Source organism: Sorex fumeus, unplaced genomic scaffold (assembly GCF_029834395.1).
Source record: "Sorex fumeus unplaced genomic scaffold, SorFum_2.1 ptg000128l, whole genome shotgun sequence".
NCBI classification, from domain to species: Eukaryota; Metazoa; Chordata; class Mammalia; order Eulipotyphla; family Soricidae; genus Sorex; species Sorex fumeus.
Window position 1 is genome coordinate 12,068,132 of NW_026606185.1, and position 19,365 is coordinate 12,087,496.

A 19,365-nucleotide genomic window follows, 5' to 3' on the forward strand; every position below is an offset into this window, starting at 1 on the left:
AAGTTTACTTTAAAAAGACAAAAAAAAAATATCACCAGGGTGTTACTATGTTATAGTAGCAAGAAGTTCAACCTAGATTAAAGAGGAATCCCATGGGTGTTTGATCATTTTATGATTGTAACCCAAACATGAAAGCTTGTAATCATCTCACAAGCTTGTAATCATCTCACAATCATCTCAGTGATTCAATAAAATTAAAAAAAATAAAATTCCAGAGTTGTTGAAATAACCACTGTTTCTTAGGATGGTGCGTCAAGAATACAACTTTCACTTCTCAGATACTAAAACAGTTTGCTTCACATCATGTAAAGAGTGCTAGTTCCCTAAATAGTGTCAGTCGTAGAAAGTAAATTTTATAGTATCTGAGTCATGATACTGCTCAGCAAGATACAGGAACAGATTCTGTTACCTTCAAGTATTCTGGCAATCATCTGATTCATTTGGCAGCCTGAATGTCCTACTGGACTTCTGGAACTGACTGCATGATAAGCTACTGGGATTTATTTTGTATATTTGTAGTTATACACAGAACCTCCTCTTAAACTATAGACACTGCCTGTTTCTAGTGTGCATCTTTTCAGGAGCTCCTACTAAACTACTAAGCTCATCTGAGCAACAAAGTCCACGCTTGTCCAGCTTTGAGCCTACTCTTCTTACCTTACTTACCATTTTGTTTCTTTCCTTGGTAGTTCCCTCATATCAGAACTCAAGAATATGCTGTAGAAATCTTGTATCCCTATTTTAATCATTCCCTCTAAGTTCTACAGCAGTACAAAAACAATGAAACATTAATAATAAATGCATATATAGCATGTAAAATATAGTTGTTCTATATTAGTTTGTTCTTTATGCTCCACATAGAAAGGATTACTTTACATCATCATTCTGTTTCTTACTTGTTTTGTGAGTGTCAAGCTGAAGCCCTGGCCAAAAGCCTCGGTCAAGCAGAAGGGAGGCCCACAGCAGTGTAGGAGTCCCCTCTGCAGAACAGCCACACGGTCACTGAGTGCTTCAGCCTCATCCAGATGATGGGTAGTGAAGATCACTGTTCGACCTGTGACCAAGAGGGTTGTCATCAACACTGGTGGAATGGAGGTCCCTGAGGTGCTTGTCCTTTCAATGGCAGATTAGGAGACAATTTAAATGTACCATTTTGGGAGCTGGAGTGATCTGGCACTCATTTTGTGGGCCAGCAACCCAGAAGCAGTCCCTAACACATATGGCCTACCCAAATCCACCAGAAATGATCCCTGAGTGAAGACCCAGGATTAACACCTGAAAATCATCCGGGGTGCCCCTCCTAAAAAATAAAATAAAAAGTAAAAATATAAAAGATGATTGCACTTTTCAAGTCAAAAAAGGATGTGGATTTAGATAAGCATTTTATGAGATGATATAGTTTTCTCCTTTATCAAACATGAAACCTTCTCCCCACAAAATTTGATAATCTCTTCAGGATAATTTCTCTAAATGTACAGCAAGAATAAGATCACAGAAATTTCATGGTATGCACTAATTTACTCTGGTATCTGCTTCAATGATTCTAGGAAAGGTATAAAAATTCATCATTCTAGGGCCCATCAATCACATTCAGTTCTAAACACTGCTAACACACACACACAAACACATACACACATACACACTGGCCCTATTTCACAAAGCTTTATAAGAAAACGTCTTCTGTAGCAAATAACAATCATCTTGCTGTACCCTTGTTTCCTCATCTTAGAGGTAGATTTGTCCTATATTAATGCTACTATGTGTTCTCAAATCACCTGCAGTTCTGTAATAAAATACAATATGGGATAATACAATTTTAATTAAAATCATATAGGTCCGGAGCACATGGACAATAGGGATTGATTCCTAGGAACTAGTCTCAGATCCCCAGAGTCCACCAGTGTGCTCATATTGAGTCTCTAGAACTGCCAGGAGTAATTCCTGAGCACAGAGGCCTTGAGCACTTCTAGCTGTGGTCCAAAAAACAAAAATCATGTGTAACATACATTGCTAAGATTGGTGCTAACATGATTTATATAATTTTTAAGAGATCAACACAGTGTAATAGAATTCTTAGAACAGAGATCTTATTTGTACAATGGATATAGTACTATAGATTCTTACAAAATTTTCTTTTCCTGAAAAGTATAATGTAAATGCATTGGGAAATAACTTAGATATTTACATTCAAAGCATTCTTTATCATGAGCCACAATGGTGGAAGAAGAGACAGAAGAATGATTTCAGCTTTTACCTTCTCGATACTTGAGAAGAATATCCCAGATGCTCCGACGAGAGCAAGGATCAACCCCACTGGTGGGCTCATCTAGAATAACAGTCCTTGATCGGCCAATGAAAGCAATGCCAATGGAGAGCTTCCTTTTCATACCTCCAGAAAGAGTATGAACTTGTTTGTGTTGGTGCTGAATTAAATCAACATCCTGAAGAGTTCTGAAATGAAAATAAAATCCTGACTCTTCCTCTGAATGCTTCTAATTTCACTCTGTAAACAATTTATAGTCATCAAGATTTATCAAGATGGCCTACAATCCATAATCTTCTTGAGGTCTGCATGAATGAGTCAATAGGCTAAGTGTGATGCATGATCAGCAGTATAATCGATATTTTCCCTTGGAAAACATTATTGTCTCCTTTGTATTTCTTTTTACAGTTACTTCTAAGACATCTGCATTCTCTTAGTTTCTTTAGGGAGAATAATGGAATGACAGATACACTAGTGTTATCAGAGGACGCCCAACAAAGGCACGGATCCACTGCTTAACCAAAGTATGAGTTTATAAAAGTCCTTTGCCTCTGGCCCACATGCATGAAACTTGTATTAGGCCACCTTCAGAATCAAGTTCAATGCTCTTGTGAAAAACCTCCAGGGTTGTATAAAACATCATATCGTGTTAATATGAGAATTAGTCTTCTTATTTTCTCTCTGGCATCATTTAATCTTGAGGATTACAGATATCCAGTACAAAGATCTCCTTGAGGTGAAGCTTCCCTTCCTTTTCTGGGTTTACTCTCTTTTTGTGCAAATAAATCTTTAACTTTTATACAGCATACTCACCTATGTAAATACTACTCATTTACAGCACACTTTCATGAAATCTTTGTCTGAGTACAGTATAATTCCTCCTCAATATAGTTCTATAGAATAGTTTAAAGTCAGGGACTATCATGCTTTCCAATTTTTTTTAATTTTAGGATGTCTTTGACTATTAGTGGAGTTTAATGCTTTCATAAAAATGTAAATAGTGTTCATTATAATTCCTTGAAGAGTGTCATATGGATTTTTATGGGAAATGCACTAAATATATATTTAAATATATATTATATATTCTTTGGGTAAGAGAGACATTTTGAGAATTTTTTTATTATTTTAATTCATGATTATAGATGCTTTTGTATTTTGTGGGGTCCTCTTCTATTTATTTCATAAATGACTTACCATTTTCATGGTATAGGTCTTTCACTAATGTATTTAGTTAGGGTTTTTTTTGTAGGTGATTTAAGCTGACCCCTAGGCGATCCCTAGATAATTTGGGGAACAATTTAAAATGGAATTAATTTTTGAATTCTATCTATTTTAAGTCATTATTTTAAAATTATAATTTATATATGTGTACAAAATTTTGTGTGTTTATTTTGAAGCCTGAAACCTTAGTATAGTGGCTTGTTTAAAAAAAATTTAGTGGCCATATTAGGGTAATCTCACAACTCTTTCTCTCTTAATCACTTTCGAATCATGATTGATTTATTTTATATTTGGATCTTCCTTTTGACTTTTCAAAAATGATTATTATGTCGAGTACTTTAAAGATTTTACTACACAGTTCTGCTGAGAGTCAACATCTTCAAACTGGGGTGGCACATGAACTAGTCTATTGAGAGCATTCAATACATTCAATGCTCCTTTAACGTGCAAACAATACAAGCTTTGAAGGAGAATAAAAGTAACATATGTTAAAATAAAACCATGCATAATTCAATGAACTTATATCCCTGAGGTTTTAAGCTGGTTTAGACTTCTGACCTTTTAATATAGCTTTCAGATTGTGTGTGTATCCAGAAAAATATTTTATCGACTCTTCATCTATTTTTCAATGTATTTTATGTCCAAACACATTCAACAATTTTAGGGCATTCAAAGCAGTTTTTATAGGTTCTAAGTATAAGGCCTACAGCACCCGGTATTCCCAGGCGGTCTCCCAACCAAGTACTAACCAGGCCCGACCCTGCTTAGCTTCCGAGATCAGGCGCGTTCAGGGTGGTATGGCCGTAGGCTGGAGCGATAGCACAGTGGTAGGGCATTTGCCTTGCACGCAGCCAACATGACCGACCCGAGTTCGATTCCTCCGCCCCTCTCGGAGAACCCGGCAAGCTACTGAGAGTATCTCGCCCGCACGGCAGAACCTGGCAAGCTCCCCGTGATGTATTCGATGTGCCAAACACAGTAACAACAATGTCTCCAATGGAGACGTTACTGGGCCTGCTCGAGCAAATCGATGATCCACGGGAGGGCCTTTTAAGTATAAGGAAATAAAATGGTGCAGTGTGCGGCACATCTCTGGGGAAGCAATAGGTAATTTTCAACACCAGGGAATTATCAGAGAAGTTCACAGTTTGGATTTAGCCTGTTGCTATGCTTTCTGATTCTTACTCCAGAATAAATATGTCTGGTTGGGTTTCTTATACCCAAGAAGAAAACTTTTGTAATACTGACTAATTTTTTCTTCTCTATATCCCGAGTCCAGTTTAAGATCTCTTAAATGAACCAAACTATAAGATCTGTGATATGGGGTACTGATCTATTCATTCAGCTTCATGGATATTCACCCACACTGGCTCGGAAAGTATTTTTTAAAGTCAGATTACTTCAATTAAACAAAATATGGAGAAGTTCTGGAAGGGAGCATCATCCCTACCTCAGAGATCTAGCCCCGGCAGCCAAAAAACTCCAGAACTCAATCACCACCCTGCTCACAGCTGCTCTCCACACACTTAGACCAAGCCTCACCCATGATTGAATCCCCAGAAAACCCTGGTATATGGTACTTTGTGACTAAGAAGTTGGGGTTCAACGGGACGCGAAATGGAGATCTTCAGCCTATATTACCCTGTCTCCTGCAACTCAGCAGTCATGCCCATAAGCCACCTCTGGCTGACACCAGATAAACTTGTCATTAGCCACCGTCCAGAGTCACATGTCCTTCTCTCCTGGAAAGGAGCTTAACATGACACTTGCCATAACCATGCTGCTGGACCTCACACCAGGCTGTTTCATTTAAGGCTCCCGGTGGGGGGGGGGGGGGAGAAGGCAGGTGAGACCCCCCTTCCCACATCAAGGAACCCAGTCCTGGCAGCCTATAGCCTTCAGTACTCAACCTCTGCCACGCTCAAGGCCACTGGGCCAAGCCTCACCCAAGAATGAACCTATTCCTGGACACTTCATACCACACATCCTATTCATATTCCAAGAGTATTGCACCACATTTTATGGGGTTCAAAGTAGGAAGCAACCAATTTTAGAGAGAATATTTTTTTACAGATATGTATATATATAGGGCTGGAGCAATAGCACAGCGGTAGGGCATTTGCCTTGCACGCAGCCAACATGGCCGACCTGAGTTCGATTCCTCCGCCCCTCTTGGAGAGCCCGGCAAGCTACTGAGAGTATCTTGCCCACACGGCAGAGCCTGGCAAGCTCCCCGTGATGTATTCGATATGCCAAACACAGTAACAACAAAGTCTCCAATGGAGACATTACTGGGCCCGCTCAAGCAAATCGATGATCAATGGGAGGGCCTTTACTTTACTTTACTATAGGGCTGGAGCAACAGCACAGTGGTAGGGCATTTGCCTTGCACGTGGCAGACCCAACCAATCCGGGTTCAATTCCTCTGCCCCTCTCAGAGAGCCTGGCAAGCTACTGAGAGTATCTTGCCTGCATAGCAAAGCCTGGCAAGCTATCCGTGATGTATTCAATATGTCGAACACAGTAACAACAAGTCTCACAATGGAGACATTACTGTGCCCGCTCAAGCAAATCGATAAACAATGGTAGGACAGTGACAGTAAATGATGTATATATAAGCACACAAAGCTCAACTTCCATGAACATGATAATGATCTCTTATAGAAGGTCTTAATGGCCCTGGGTGAAATACAATAATCTTCACATTCTTTCCTCTAAAGAAATTTTTTGTTGCATTTTCAGTGATTTTACATAACAAACAATACAAAATATATTATTTCAGTTCTGCTTTGGGGCAGGAGTTGGGGTTTGGGATGGAAGCACCCAAAATATGGTGCTGGGAAGGTGTAATGGTGGTGGGATTGGTGTTTGAATCAGATCACAGATCACAGATCATCCTGTTATTCGTCGATTGCCTCGAGCAGGCCCCAGTAACGTCTCCTTCATCCTAGCCCTGAGATTATATTCAAGGCTCTTTAGGAGAATGAGACCCATCATTGTTACTGGTATTTGGCATATTGGGTACGACACAGGGAGTTTGCCAGACTCTGCCGTGTGGGCAGGTTACATTCGGTAGCCTGCCAGTTTGTCAAAGTAGGAATGAGATGTCATAATAAGATGTCATAATAAGAGACCAGAGAACGAGACCCCACCCCGACCAGGGCTCCGGCAGCTGAAGACCTCCAGGACCAGACACCACCATGCTGACACCACTCTCCGCACACCTGAAGGTACCGGCAGAAGACAAAGCCACGTGGGTTTCGGGGCCGAGATCTCCAAGCCTACTCGGATTGGAGTCAAGCATCCTCCACCCAGATCCTCCAAATTCCAGTAGGCAGGGGTCACACCCACCAACTGGCCCCCTGGCGCCGTGTAATCCCATCAGCGGCCAAGACTCAGAGACTATAAAAACCAGATCCCGGAGGGAGAACAGTGCAGTCTCCTGCCCCCGCGCCTGGCTACTCCTCGCCGGGGCCCCTTGGAGGGAGCGGGTTGAGCTTTCCTCCCCACCCCGACCAGGGCTCCGGCAGCCGAAGACCTCCAGGTGTTTGAATATGTAATCAAATATTGTGAACTACTTATAAAATGTGCCACTGGAGATAGCACAGCGGTAGGGCATTTGCCTTGAACGCAGCCAACATGGCCGACCTGAGTTCGATTCCTCCGCCCCTCTCGGAGAGCCCGGCAAGCTACTGAGAGTATCTCGCCCATAGAGCAGAGCCTGGCAAGCTCCCCATGATGTATGCCAGACACAGTAACAACAAAGTCTCCAATGGAGACGTTACTGGGCCCGCTCGTGCAAATCGATGATCAACGGGAGGGCCTTTACTTTACTTTACTTTTACTTTATAAAATAAAAATTATTTTAAAAATAGGGAGAAGTCTGTCAGAAGAATATTAAAGCTTGTTGAACTTGGAACTAATCTCAAAAAATTTATAAGTTCCCAAAACCCCTTCCCAAAAATTTGCATTTAACTTCTGTTTTCCCCACTCCCAAAAACTGCAAAGGACATATCCCCAAGGCTAAATTTGTTATTAAAACTGCCAGCCACTGAGATTTGCCTTTTTCTTATTTTCTCGTGGCACCTTTTGAGGAGGGGCTGGATATATTGCACCTGGTTTGTGGTGCAACACAGGACTAAAGTTAGCAATTAAGAAGAGATCACTTTTATTTCTCTCAGACCCTTTGAATCCATCACTCTCTCTCTTTTGGGGTCAAACCAGGGTTCAAACCTTGGTGCACCAAGCTATATCTCTAGTCCATTTGTAATATATTTATGGTCATCCAAACCATAAGAGTGGCAATAGCAGGTAAAGTGTTCAAAATTATCTATCTTCCTATATTCCTCCTTCCACAAGTCTCCTCTTCTCACATGTCTTAGATGTTGATGGTGTCTCCAAATCCCTAAGCCTCAATATCCTTGTCTAGAAGTCAATCATACCCATGACTTTTAACAGGTATGCATAAATGAAAACTACACCTGATCCATAAAAGGTATGATTACCAATGCTTTACCATACAAATATTCCAGGCATTTGATAAGTTTTGCATGAAAGATGAACCATATATGCACACTCCTTCAGGTCCTTCAAATTTATAATTACTTTCTGGGTTTTTTTTGGGGGGGGCACACCTGGAAATGCTCAGGAGTTATTCCTGGCTCTGCACAAAGGAATTATTCCTGGTGGTGCTCGTGGGACCATTTGGGATGCCAGGGATCAATCCTGGGTCAGCTGTATGCAAGACAAGCACCTTATCAACTACTTTATTTTTCTGGCCCCTCTCAAATTCATAACTGAGTTTCTTCTATTTAAAACTGAGTTTCTTCTCCATCCAGTCTCCAAGTTGTCTCTCACAATGTCACATTCTGCTTTCTGGTGTGAGTAATCTGATCGTTGTCATAGATACCTCTCTTCTCTCATTTCCATATGTGATAAATACCTTTTTAAAAAATGTAGATGTACTACCATTTATTTAGCCATGATTATGCTGATTGAATTTGGGATCTTTTAAATGTAGGGGAAGCATGGAGGTAAATGTAATTGGAAGTTGTGAGGATATGACTCTCTATATATTAAGGATGCCTTCTACACAAAATATCCCAGCTGATCCTGGTGTATCTACTGAATGTTGATATGCTTAATTACATCCTAAGTGTCAAATATGGATCACCTGTTAGGAGCCTAGGTGAGTAGATATATCACAGAACTAACAAAATTGACAAAATTGAAAGCATTACTTCCAAAATACAACAAACACTTCAGAATATGTCTGTCAAAGAGACAGGCTGAAGGAGGGCTGAGGTAAACTGTACACATTGGTAAAGGGAAGTTGACATTGGTGAAGTTGGCATTGTGCTGGAAAATTTTATGTGTGAAATTAAACTATAATTTATTAACTTTGTAAATCAATGACTTAATAAATTTTTTATTTTAAAAATTTGTTTAGTTTTGGGGCCCTATCTGGCATTTCTCAGGGCTTAGCCTTACTCTCCACTCAGAAATTACTCCTGGTGATGCTTGGGACGCCATAGTGGTTGCTAGAGATCAAACCTGAATCGGTGTGTACAAGGAAATTGCTGTGCTATCTCTCCAGTCCCAATAATTTTTTTAAATAAATCAATAATAAGGTTTGAAAGTCATCTTTTTGATTACTAGATCAACATTTTCATTTTCATACTATTCTTCACCCATTCATTCCAGTCTTCTAAGCTCATCTTTCCAAAACATCACTTTACTCTATAATGAGGTTTTCCACTTTCACTCTGGTATAAACCTCTACCAGTCCCTAATGAGATACGCGAATCATCCTGTTTTTCTCATATTCACCCTCTCCTGCTCATTTCTTTCCATATACATTCTAAATTTTTCATTTCTAGATCAAATGCCTCATGGTATTTCATTTAGAAACTAATTCAATCTTCTATCTGGACTTCTCTTCTTCCTACCTTGAACATATACTTGCTCAACATGGCCAAATCCTCATAACTATTCAAACCTTGCACCTTCTTTTACTCTTCACTGGCAATAACATATATAAGGATCTACTGTCCTCTTTCTGATAGGATCTTCTCTGTTCTTATGTTATCTTCACTGCTGTTTTAAAGGTTGCTTTCTTAAGTTATTGTCACCTCACACTGTAATACCCTTATTGCATGACAAAAATTCATCTTCTTCAGCATATTTAATAAAGCTCTTTACAACCAGTTTTATAGGTTGTAATGAATGTTTCCACCCTTCATTTTAGACAAATATGTAAACCTATATTCCAGAAATAAGGCTCCCACTGACAGTCTATGTCACCCTATTTACTCTGCATGTGTTTGTTGCTTACTTACAGAACATACCACATCAAATAAAATGTCCTCCTAAGATGTCTCTGGCATCTCAGCTTTAGTGTTCATCACCCATTTTTACAGTAAATGTCATTTGGTTTTTTCTTTTCATGCACAGGGACATTAAATATTTTTGTAAGCATTTTATATTCTTCATTAATTTATACATGTTGAGTGTGGGCGACGTAAGAAGTTTACTATACTAACTTGTTGATTTGATGCTGCAACTCCTTCTGGGTCCATTGTGGTGCTTTGATGGAAGCAAAGAGCATCAGGTGCTCCAACACAGTGAGGTTGTCAAATAAGACATCACGCTGGGGACACACCCCCAACACCGCTCTGATGGCAGACAAGTCTGTCTGTAGGTCCTTGCCATTGATGATGATGTTTCCAGAAGTAGGTGGGTAGAGGCCAGTCAACATGGACCTATAAGGAAAAAAATAACACATCGAGGATACTACAAAATGCAACTGCTGGAAATGGAAGCAAACACTAACCACTAATCTAACCTTTGTACTACCTATTAAGAGCTGTAAATAGATTCACAGGACGATTAGTAGTTTACTTTTGGAATTACAGAGTTGATCTTTTCTTGGGGAATAGTTAACTCCAAGGTGCCCAGACACCTTGCACACCAAGTCAGCACAGGAGCCTGGCCATGGGATAAAGAAGAACAAGAGCATGGAGAAACACCCTCTGGGAACAGTTGATCACAGCTCACTTTATTGCTAAATACACGCATTTTTGTAGAGGATCTTGGCTTACAGGAAGTCCAACCACATTAGACATTAACACTATTGGTGTATTACTTTTTCCATTATGCTTTGTCAAATCCCTTTCAATGTTATATGTTGAGGTTAGAATAACACTTAAGGCATATGCTCTAGTGCCTGTTGCCCTGCTCTACAATATTTCCTTTATTTTAAAATTCTGTAGTCAACAGAGTAAATGGTAACTCATGATCATAAAAATTCAATTTTAATTTTTACAGATGATCAAGCAGGTTTAAATACGGGGCAAGGCTTAAGAGAGTACAGTGGGTAAGAGCCTTGCCTTGCATATATCTGGCCTGAGTTTGATCCACAGCAATGCATATAGCCCCCAAACGCTGACAGGATTAATCCTTGGGTACAGAGCCAGGAATAAGCCCTGAACACAACTGGTTTTCTACCTCCCAAAATACAAGGTATACTGACTACTAACTTAATTCTCACAACTGGATATAAGTGTGGCAGAAACACAAACTTCTACTCCATTCTCTGGCCAGGTCTTTCCCACACACCTGGCACATTTGCCCATCAGAGGCTAAAGCAACTCATTGCCTAGAAATTCACTTGTCTAACTTGCTCTAAGGTATACTGGGGACTGTCTATTTCTGTGTCATTTCAGAAAGTTTCTTACCTACATTGTGAGTTGTTTTCTAATTTCTAAAAATTCAGGCAAACTCAAGAAAAAATACAAAAATACAAAGAAAAAAATACACACATTTTCCAGCAATGCTGACAATTATCTCAAAAAGTAAGAAATGGGTGAAGTTGCCACTAACAGAAGAAAGGATAAATTAGCTTCAGTACTTCAATGGAGTGGAAAACAAAATGGCCAACCAACTAAGAGCTACCACCATAAAGGTCTCTGTGCAACATGCTAAGTGCCAGAAGTCAGGCACCATTCAGAAGATACAAACTACTTTACAGTGCAAATCAAACACTGGCTGTCACTGAGTGACAGATCAAAATAAGGCAGCAAAAGTTTTGCATGGTAAAATTGTTCTGCATTATTATCTGACTCAGACATTTTAGCACCATAAAAGCCTGTATCAGAGTTCAGACATTTCAAAAGATACAATTACTAGCACATAAATCAAACCTGTAAAACCTTAATTAAGTACTGCTTTCTGTATCATTTTCAAACCACATTAGGGACAACTGTGGAATAGTGAATGCCCAAGCCTTATGAGTCACTGAGTCTTTTGTTTTAAATATTGACTACGAGTTTGTTAATTGGTGTCTGCATGTCCCAACTGGTAACTGCCAGAAGTTACAGTCCCTGGAATGATCCAATACGCATTTCAAACACACACTTCAAGTGAAGTTGAACCATCAAGAAATTTTCAGTTTTATTCTCATCATTCTGATAGAAAATTAACTTTAGTTTGTCAGTCTACAGAATGAAAATTAGAAAAAAAGAGAGATCACTGCACTTGAACCAGAGACAACAGTATCAGGACAGCAGTTTTCGGACAGAGTTTTATTGAAGACCCACCGTGAGCACACTGACTCTCAGATAGAGTACACCCTAGATAGAATCCTACACTTGAGTGAGTCTCCTAGTAATCTAGAAAGCTGAACCCTCAGATGAGATCTTGTCCTTGAGTTAATATCCTAGAACCTAACCTGAGGAGTGGATTTATAATATTGGGCTGTCCTTGCTCCTCCCAAAGGGAGCTTAGTTTATTGAGTTACTCACACAAGAGTGCTCCTGAAGCACACCCAATTCCATCAGGCACTAATAATCCTATATTGCTTTTCTTTTTACTTTATGTCATTTGCATGGTTTAGCAATGTCCTTTTTGTATAGACACAGGAAGACAGTTGATGCTATGCTTTTGTAACATGGGAGTTAATTGACTCCAAATAATATTTACTCCTGGGTATCCATCATATTTACTTGACTTAGATCTCATTTTCCCTTACTTTCTAACATGCCCAAAAAAGAGGATCCCAGCAAGGGACAGAATGGACCCAGGGCAAGTTGTAAACTACCCTGGCATAGGAAAGGATCAACTAAGTGCCATAAGAGGTATAATAAGAGCATGGTCATAGATAAATTCTGTCATGACCCACTGCTGGGGTTAGGAAGACCAACCTGGCCTAAGGACTACAGTCTGGGATATATAGCAATATGTCCCCAGGAAGAACTAAGCTTTAAGCTTAATATATCTCTTGCTTGCTATGTTTATAAAAAATGACTATAAATATTAGTAAGAAGTAGATATACCATGGTTGTTTGAATGGATTGATAGCTGAGGAAAGGAGAAAGCAATACACCCTAGATAGAATCCTACACTTGAGTGAGTCTCCTAGTAATCTAGAAAGCTGAACCCTCAGATGAGATCTTGTCCTTGAGTTAATATCCTAGAACCTAACCTGAGGAGTGGATTTATCCCTGTTTGTTGTTATGACAACGTGCAACCCCACCTCTGTTTACCCTCACCCATCATGATTTCTTTTTTTTTTCCCTTTATTTTATTTTATTTTTTTTTTACAGTTGTAGATTTACAATTTTTTGTGCTTTGGTTTCAATTATACAATGATCAGATACCCATCCCTCCACCAGTGCCCATTTTCCACCACCATGGATAATATCCCTCCCACCCCCATCCCCCCATCCCCCCTGTCTCTGTGGCAGGGCAATCCCCTGTATTCTCTCTCTCCTTTTGGGTGTTGTGGTCTGCAAAAGAGGCATTGAGTGGCAAACATGTTCAGTCCATAGTCTACTTTCGACATGCATCTCCCCTCCTGGGAGTCACCCATCATGATTTCTACATAACTATGCTATAAAAAAGAAAAAGGGAAATAGGATGATGGAAATATGATGACTGGGACTACGACCAAAACTACATCTGTGACTGTGCTGTAAGGGAGAGATCAGATGATGTTAGGAGAGAGAAATCAACTGAGTACCAACAAGTCTGGGGCCCTGTGTTCTTTATCCATCCATCACCATGAGACAGCCAGGAGATGACTCTGGGCCACTGAACCCACAAGTCCCGCTTTTCTTTGAAATCCACAATAGGTGAATCCACATGCTTGGGAAGTCATATGGGGCTCCAGAATTGACTTGGTTGGCCACAAGCAATGCAAGTGGCATGCCCACTGTACTATCTCTCAGGCCCGCTAAATAAGTAAATTTGAAAAAGAAAAATTCAGTGCTTTACCTGTTTTGGGGGTGAATCAGGAAATAAAACAAATACAAACCACTCAGGACAATACAAAACTATTTCCTCAACACTATCACTCATATCACTCATATCACCAGGGCCCAACACCTGAAGACCTCCGGGGCCCAGCCAAGGCCATGCTGGGACCACTCTCCACACACTTGGATGAGCCTCACGCATAAAAGAACTGGCAGAGGAACCCAGGTGTGTGGGACCCGGGGCTGAGATCTCCAAGTCTGCACGGTTTGGGACTGGACCTGCCAGTAACTAGACAGTTAAACCCACCAACTGCCGTGTAACTCCAACAATGGCCAGGATCCAGAGATTATCACACTCAGCTCCCAGAAGCACTGATGACAAGCGACATCTTATCATCTCATTCCTACTTTGGACAAACTGGCAGGCTACCAAATATAACCTGCCCACACGGCAGAGTCTGGCAAACTCCCCGTGGTATACCCAATATGCCAATACCAGTAACAATGATGGGTCTCATTCTCCTAACCCTGAAAAAGCCTTGAATATGGTACTTTTAAAAAAAATCTCAGGGCTAGGATGAAGAAGACGTTACTGGCACCTGCTCGAGGCAATCGACGAACAACAGGGTGGTCGTGATCATGATCGTGATCACTCATATGAGTCAGGCAAAATGAAGAAGCAAAGAAATCAATGCTAATGGTTGATATCAAAAGTGGAACTATCTCAACACTTTCTGATAAAAAGACATGTTCACCAAATTGATGTCAAAAGGATAACTTCACTGAAGATTTAGAAAAAATATAAATCCAAAGTTTGAAGAAACTTTAATCATAAATTACCAAGCTAAAGGACAGCAAAATATCTAATGTAAACAATGGGTACAATTGAAAACCAAGCACAAAAATTTGTAAATCTACAACTGTACCTCATGGTGTTTCACTAATAAAATTTTTTTAAAAAAATTAGAAATTGAGCTCCCATTTGATCCAGCAATACCACTCCTGGGAATATATCACAGAGAGGCAAAAAATGTACAGTCAAAATGACATCTGCACTTCTCTGTTCATTGCTGCACTGGTCACAATACACAAGATTTGGAAAGAACCTGAGTGCCTTGAACAGATGACTGGTTAGAGAAACTTTGGTACATATACACAATGGAATACTATGCAACAGTTAGAAAAGATGAAGTCATAAAATTTACATACAAGTGGTACTACATGGAAAGTATCATGCTAAGTGAAATAAGTCAGAAAGAGAGGGACAGACATAGAAAGATTGCATTCATCTGGAGAACATAAAGTAACAAAATAGGAGACTAACACTCAAGAATAGCTGAGATAAGTACCAGGAGGTTTACTCCATGGCTTGGAGGCCAGTCGCACATGCTAGGGGAAAAGGAAGCTCAGATAGAGAAGAGAATATCAAGTAAAGTGTGTTGGGTGGATCCTCCCAGGATGGGCGATGTGTGCTGAAAGTAGACTATAGACTGAACATGATTGCCACTCAATGCTTCCTTTGCAAACCACAACTCCCAAAAGGAGAGAGAACAAAAGGGAATGCTTTGCCACAGAGTGAGGGTGGGATAGGGAGATGGGGGGTGGGAGGGATATTGGGATCAGTGGTGGTGCAGAATGGGCACTGGTGGAGGGATGAGTATTCGATCAATGTATAACTGAAACCCAAGAACAAAAATTTGTAAGCCTACAACTGTACCTCATGGTGTTTCACTAATAATAAGTAAATAAATAAATAAATAAATAAATAAAGTAAGGACAGGGAAGATGTTTTGATGTGAGAAATTAAAACAAAAAACTTACACCGATCCAGTTTCAGAAATCACAAGGAGTTCCAGACAGACCAAATACAAATATAAGAATATCTACACACTGTAATTGACTTTTTAAGGTATAAAGTAATGACATAATTTTAAGAGCACTGAGATAAAAGGCAAAAGTACTTATAAATAAGAGTTTATAAACTTCGTTAGATCCTATAGTGGAACCGAACAGGAAAGAAGGGGTTAGTATGATACAGTCAATGCACTGAGTTAATTTGGTATTCAATCAAGAACATTTTATCTAACCAGGTTTTCATTTAAGTTCAAGAACAAATTAAAAACTTTACCGACAACGAACAACTTAAGAAGTTGCTTGTCATTAAATCAATGATATAAGGTGTTAAATGGCTGCCTCCAGAAGAATATGTGCATCCAGAAAGCAAAATAGGGTCATAGATATAAACAAACCTAAAACATATAAAATGATGGCATCAAATTCATTCTTTGAAGTTTTTTCAATTAATGTAAATATTATAAATTCACCAATCAGGTGGATGGATCATTAAATTAAACCCTGGAGTCAGTGCAATATTACAAGTGAATAGGGCACTTGCCCTGAATATAGCTGTCCTGCTTCAATTCCGTACAACATCTCATCCTGGCACCCTGCCCCACTTGTCATGATCTCTTGAGCACAGAACCAGGCATAAGCTTTAAGAGCCTCAAGGTGTGTTCCAAAAACAAAGACCAACAGAGAAAGAGAAAAGGAGAGAGGGAGAGAGAGAGAGAAATTTAATTCTACAAGTTGTTAGGAGACACATTTGACCCTCCAAAAATTATGTTGGGAAAGTTTCACATGACTAGACATGTGAAAAATTTAAAAAAATCTAGACCAGAACTCTATATCATGCCACACATAAAAGTTAATTTGAAATGTATTGAAAAGCCTTGATATTGTGTCTGTGTCTATCAAATGCATTGAAAAAACATTGGCACAATACTCCATAGTAATTCCCTCCGAAAAGACTTCAGTAAGACAACCTCATTAACAAAGAATGAAAGCAGAAATAAATCAATGGCACTGCACTGCACTGTCCTCCCGATTTTCATTGATTTGCTCGAGCAGGCACCAGTTACGTCACACCACAAATTGTGAGACTTGTTGTTACTGTGTTTGGCATATTGAATGCATCATGGGTAGCTTGCCAGGCTTTGCCATGTGGGCGAGATACTCTCGGTAGCTTGCCAGGCTCTCCAAGAGGAGCGGAGGAATCAAACCCAGGTTGGCCATGTGAGCCATGTTCAATGAGGCAAACGCCTTACCCGCTGTGCACATAAATCAATGGAACCTTGTTAAATATAAGAGATTCCATATGGAAAACAAAATTATAATACAGATAAAATACCCTACCCAATATTCACATATCATATATTAGACACAAAGAAATAATTTCTTAGATAAATAAGTCTCACACCATGCTCAGTTAACAGAAACAAGTTACCTTATTAAAGATTGGGCAGGGTAGCTGAACAGACACATCATTGAGAAATACATACAAATGGCTATTAGATATATGGAAGTGTTGATCATCAATGATTATCAATGAAATAAAAATTAAAGCAGAGAGAGAGAGAGATCTCACACCAGTGAGAGTGGCTTATAGAAAATACAATGAGGAAAACTCAGTGCTGGCCTGGGATGCACTGAAGAATGAAACTGAATTACTGTTTTTAGAAGTTCTGCTTGGTCTAGCCCTTATGGATGAATTGCATGTAGACTTCTCAGAAAATAAGAATAGAGAATCCATATGATGCAGTGATTCCTCTCTTTAGCACATACTCTAAGAAAGAACACTGGAAAATTGACCTTAAGGGTATTTCCACAACTATGTTAGTCACAACATTATTCACACTATACAAGATCTGGAAATAATCCAACTGTCCAATAAAAGATTATGAAGTCATGTATATATCACTAAACCATGTAAAAAGATGAAATTTAAAATTTATTGCTGAGTATCATGCTAACTGAAATGAATGAGCTATAAGGGAAAACAGTCTCTAAATAATTTTATTCATTTGTGAAATATAAATAACCAAGCAAGAGATGAGAGATTCCCCAGTGGAAATAAAGTCTGATATTGTGCCAACAGAACATTGATATGTGACACAAATTTGTAAAAGGGAGAGACATATTGGGAAAGTGGAATCTGGTAGTTGTTGTGGTAAACTGGCATGGCAAGTATAAAACAATAATTCTGAAATAATGTAAATTCATTATTTCAATAGAATAAATAAATACATTATAAAGTAATTGGGGCTGGAGCAATAGCACTGTGGGTAGGGAGTTTGCCTTGCACACAGGTGACCCGAGATCAATTCCCAACATCCCATATGGTCTCTAGAGCAACACCAGGAATAATTCCTGAGTTCATGAGCCAGGAGTAATGCCTGTGCATCACCCCCCAAAAATATTATAAGGTAATAAAACTAAGAAAAGCATGCTGTGGAATTCTGGCTTCCTAAGTCATTCTTTGTGCAACATTTACTTTCCCAGATTGAATAACATTTAAAAATATTACTCAATGAGATCTTCAGTTTTATTTTAAGAAGAAAGCTTCCATCAATTTTATGTCCATTCAAATGCATATGATACATGTTATTTTTCACTCCACATAGAGTTATTAATTACTTTTAATCAAATCTTTCATTTTATTATTCTAACTACTTTAGGCTGGATGGATAGCACATCGGGTAAGGCATTTGCCTTGCACCCTGCCAACCCAGGTTCGATTCCTCCATCCCTCTCAAAGAGCCCGGCAAGCTACTGAGAGTATCTCGCCCACACGACAGAGCCTGGCAAGCTCCCTGTGGCATATTCGATATGCCAAAAACACTAATGAATCTCACAATGGAGACATTAATGGTGCCCGCATTGAGCAAATTGATGAACAATGGGAAGACAGTGTAGTGCAAAAGTACTACTTTACTCCTACCCAAAATATATATGTATAATATTTACATATAATAAATATTATATATAAGTGAAAAGATAAAATTGAGAATTAAGAGGTAGCTTCAAACAAACTATAATTTTTGAGCAGTTTGAGGCCTATAAACACTGCTTTCTTTATTTCTCTAGCATCATATATCTGATGGAGCCAAAAACAAAGGTTAAGTATTTATAATAAAACAAATAACTACAAACAAACACAGAACATGATAAAAGAATATCAAGTCACTTAGAATACTTGGAAACAAACTAACTCAAATTTAATCTCTTACAGATGTGCAAATAAAATTAAACTGCAGAATTATAAAGACAATATTTTCAAGAATGATGGTAAAATATGAATTATGTTTATAACTGGGGGCAAAATAACCAAATATATATAATATTGATACACCCCCACTCCAAAACCCTGCTCAAGCTGTGTTTTTCTTGTGTGATTAAAGGAAGAGAAAATCTCTCTCCTTTGTGTAAACAGAACAAGAAATATAAATCAGTCTGTCTTATAGTCAAGCCATACTGTTAGGAATCCCAGTGCAGAACTTGGAGTGGTACGCACATGACAGTGGTCTTTCCAGCACCATTGGTGCCCAGCAGTGCAGTAATCTGGTCTTGGTAAAAGGTGAGGGTGAGATTTTGGATGGCTTTGTGGTTTTCAAACTCCTTAGTCACAGATACCAATTCAACACCTGGGTAACCCTCTTCAAGTTTTCCTTCCCCATTTTGCAAAGATGATCCTATGAAAAAGAGACAAATTCACTGAGAAGATTTCAAAAGTGAACCAATTGAGTTCTACAACATATAAAACACTCAAAATATTTTTTTTACTAAAGGCAA

General features: G+C 39.1%; 1 protein-coding gene and 1 pseudogene across 1 annotated transcript in view; both read right to left on the minus strand.

Annotated features, from left to right (window-relative positions):
* Positions 1-19,365, minus strand: part of ABCA13 (ATP binding cassette subfamily A member 13) — a 461,928-nt gene that overhangs the window by 215,301 nt on the left and 227,262 nt on the right. The window contains exons 36-39 of the mRNA XM_056138421.1: positions 19,088-19,265; positions 10,027-10,245; positions 2,255-2,451; positions 897-1,054 (exon numbers count right to left, since the gene is read on the minus strand). Of these exons, the coding sequence (XP_055994396.1) occupies positions 897-1,054; positions 2,255-2,451; positions 10,027-10,245; positions 19,088-19,265 (752 nt within the window). The remainder of the gene's footprint in view (positions 1-896; positions 1,055-2,254; positions 2,452-10,026; positions 10,246-19,087; positions 19,266-19,365) is intronic.
* Positions 4,185-4,293, minus strand: LOC130045544 (uncharacterized; annotated as a pseudogene).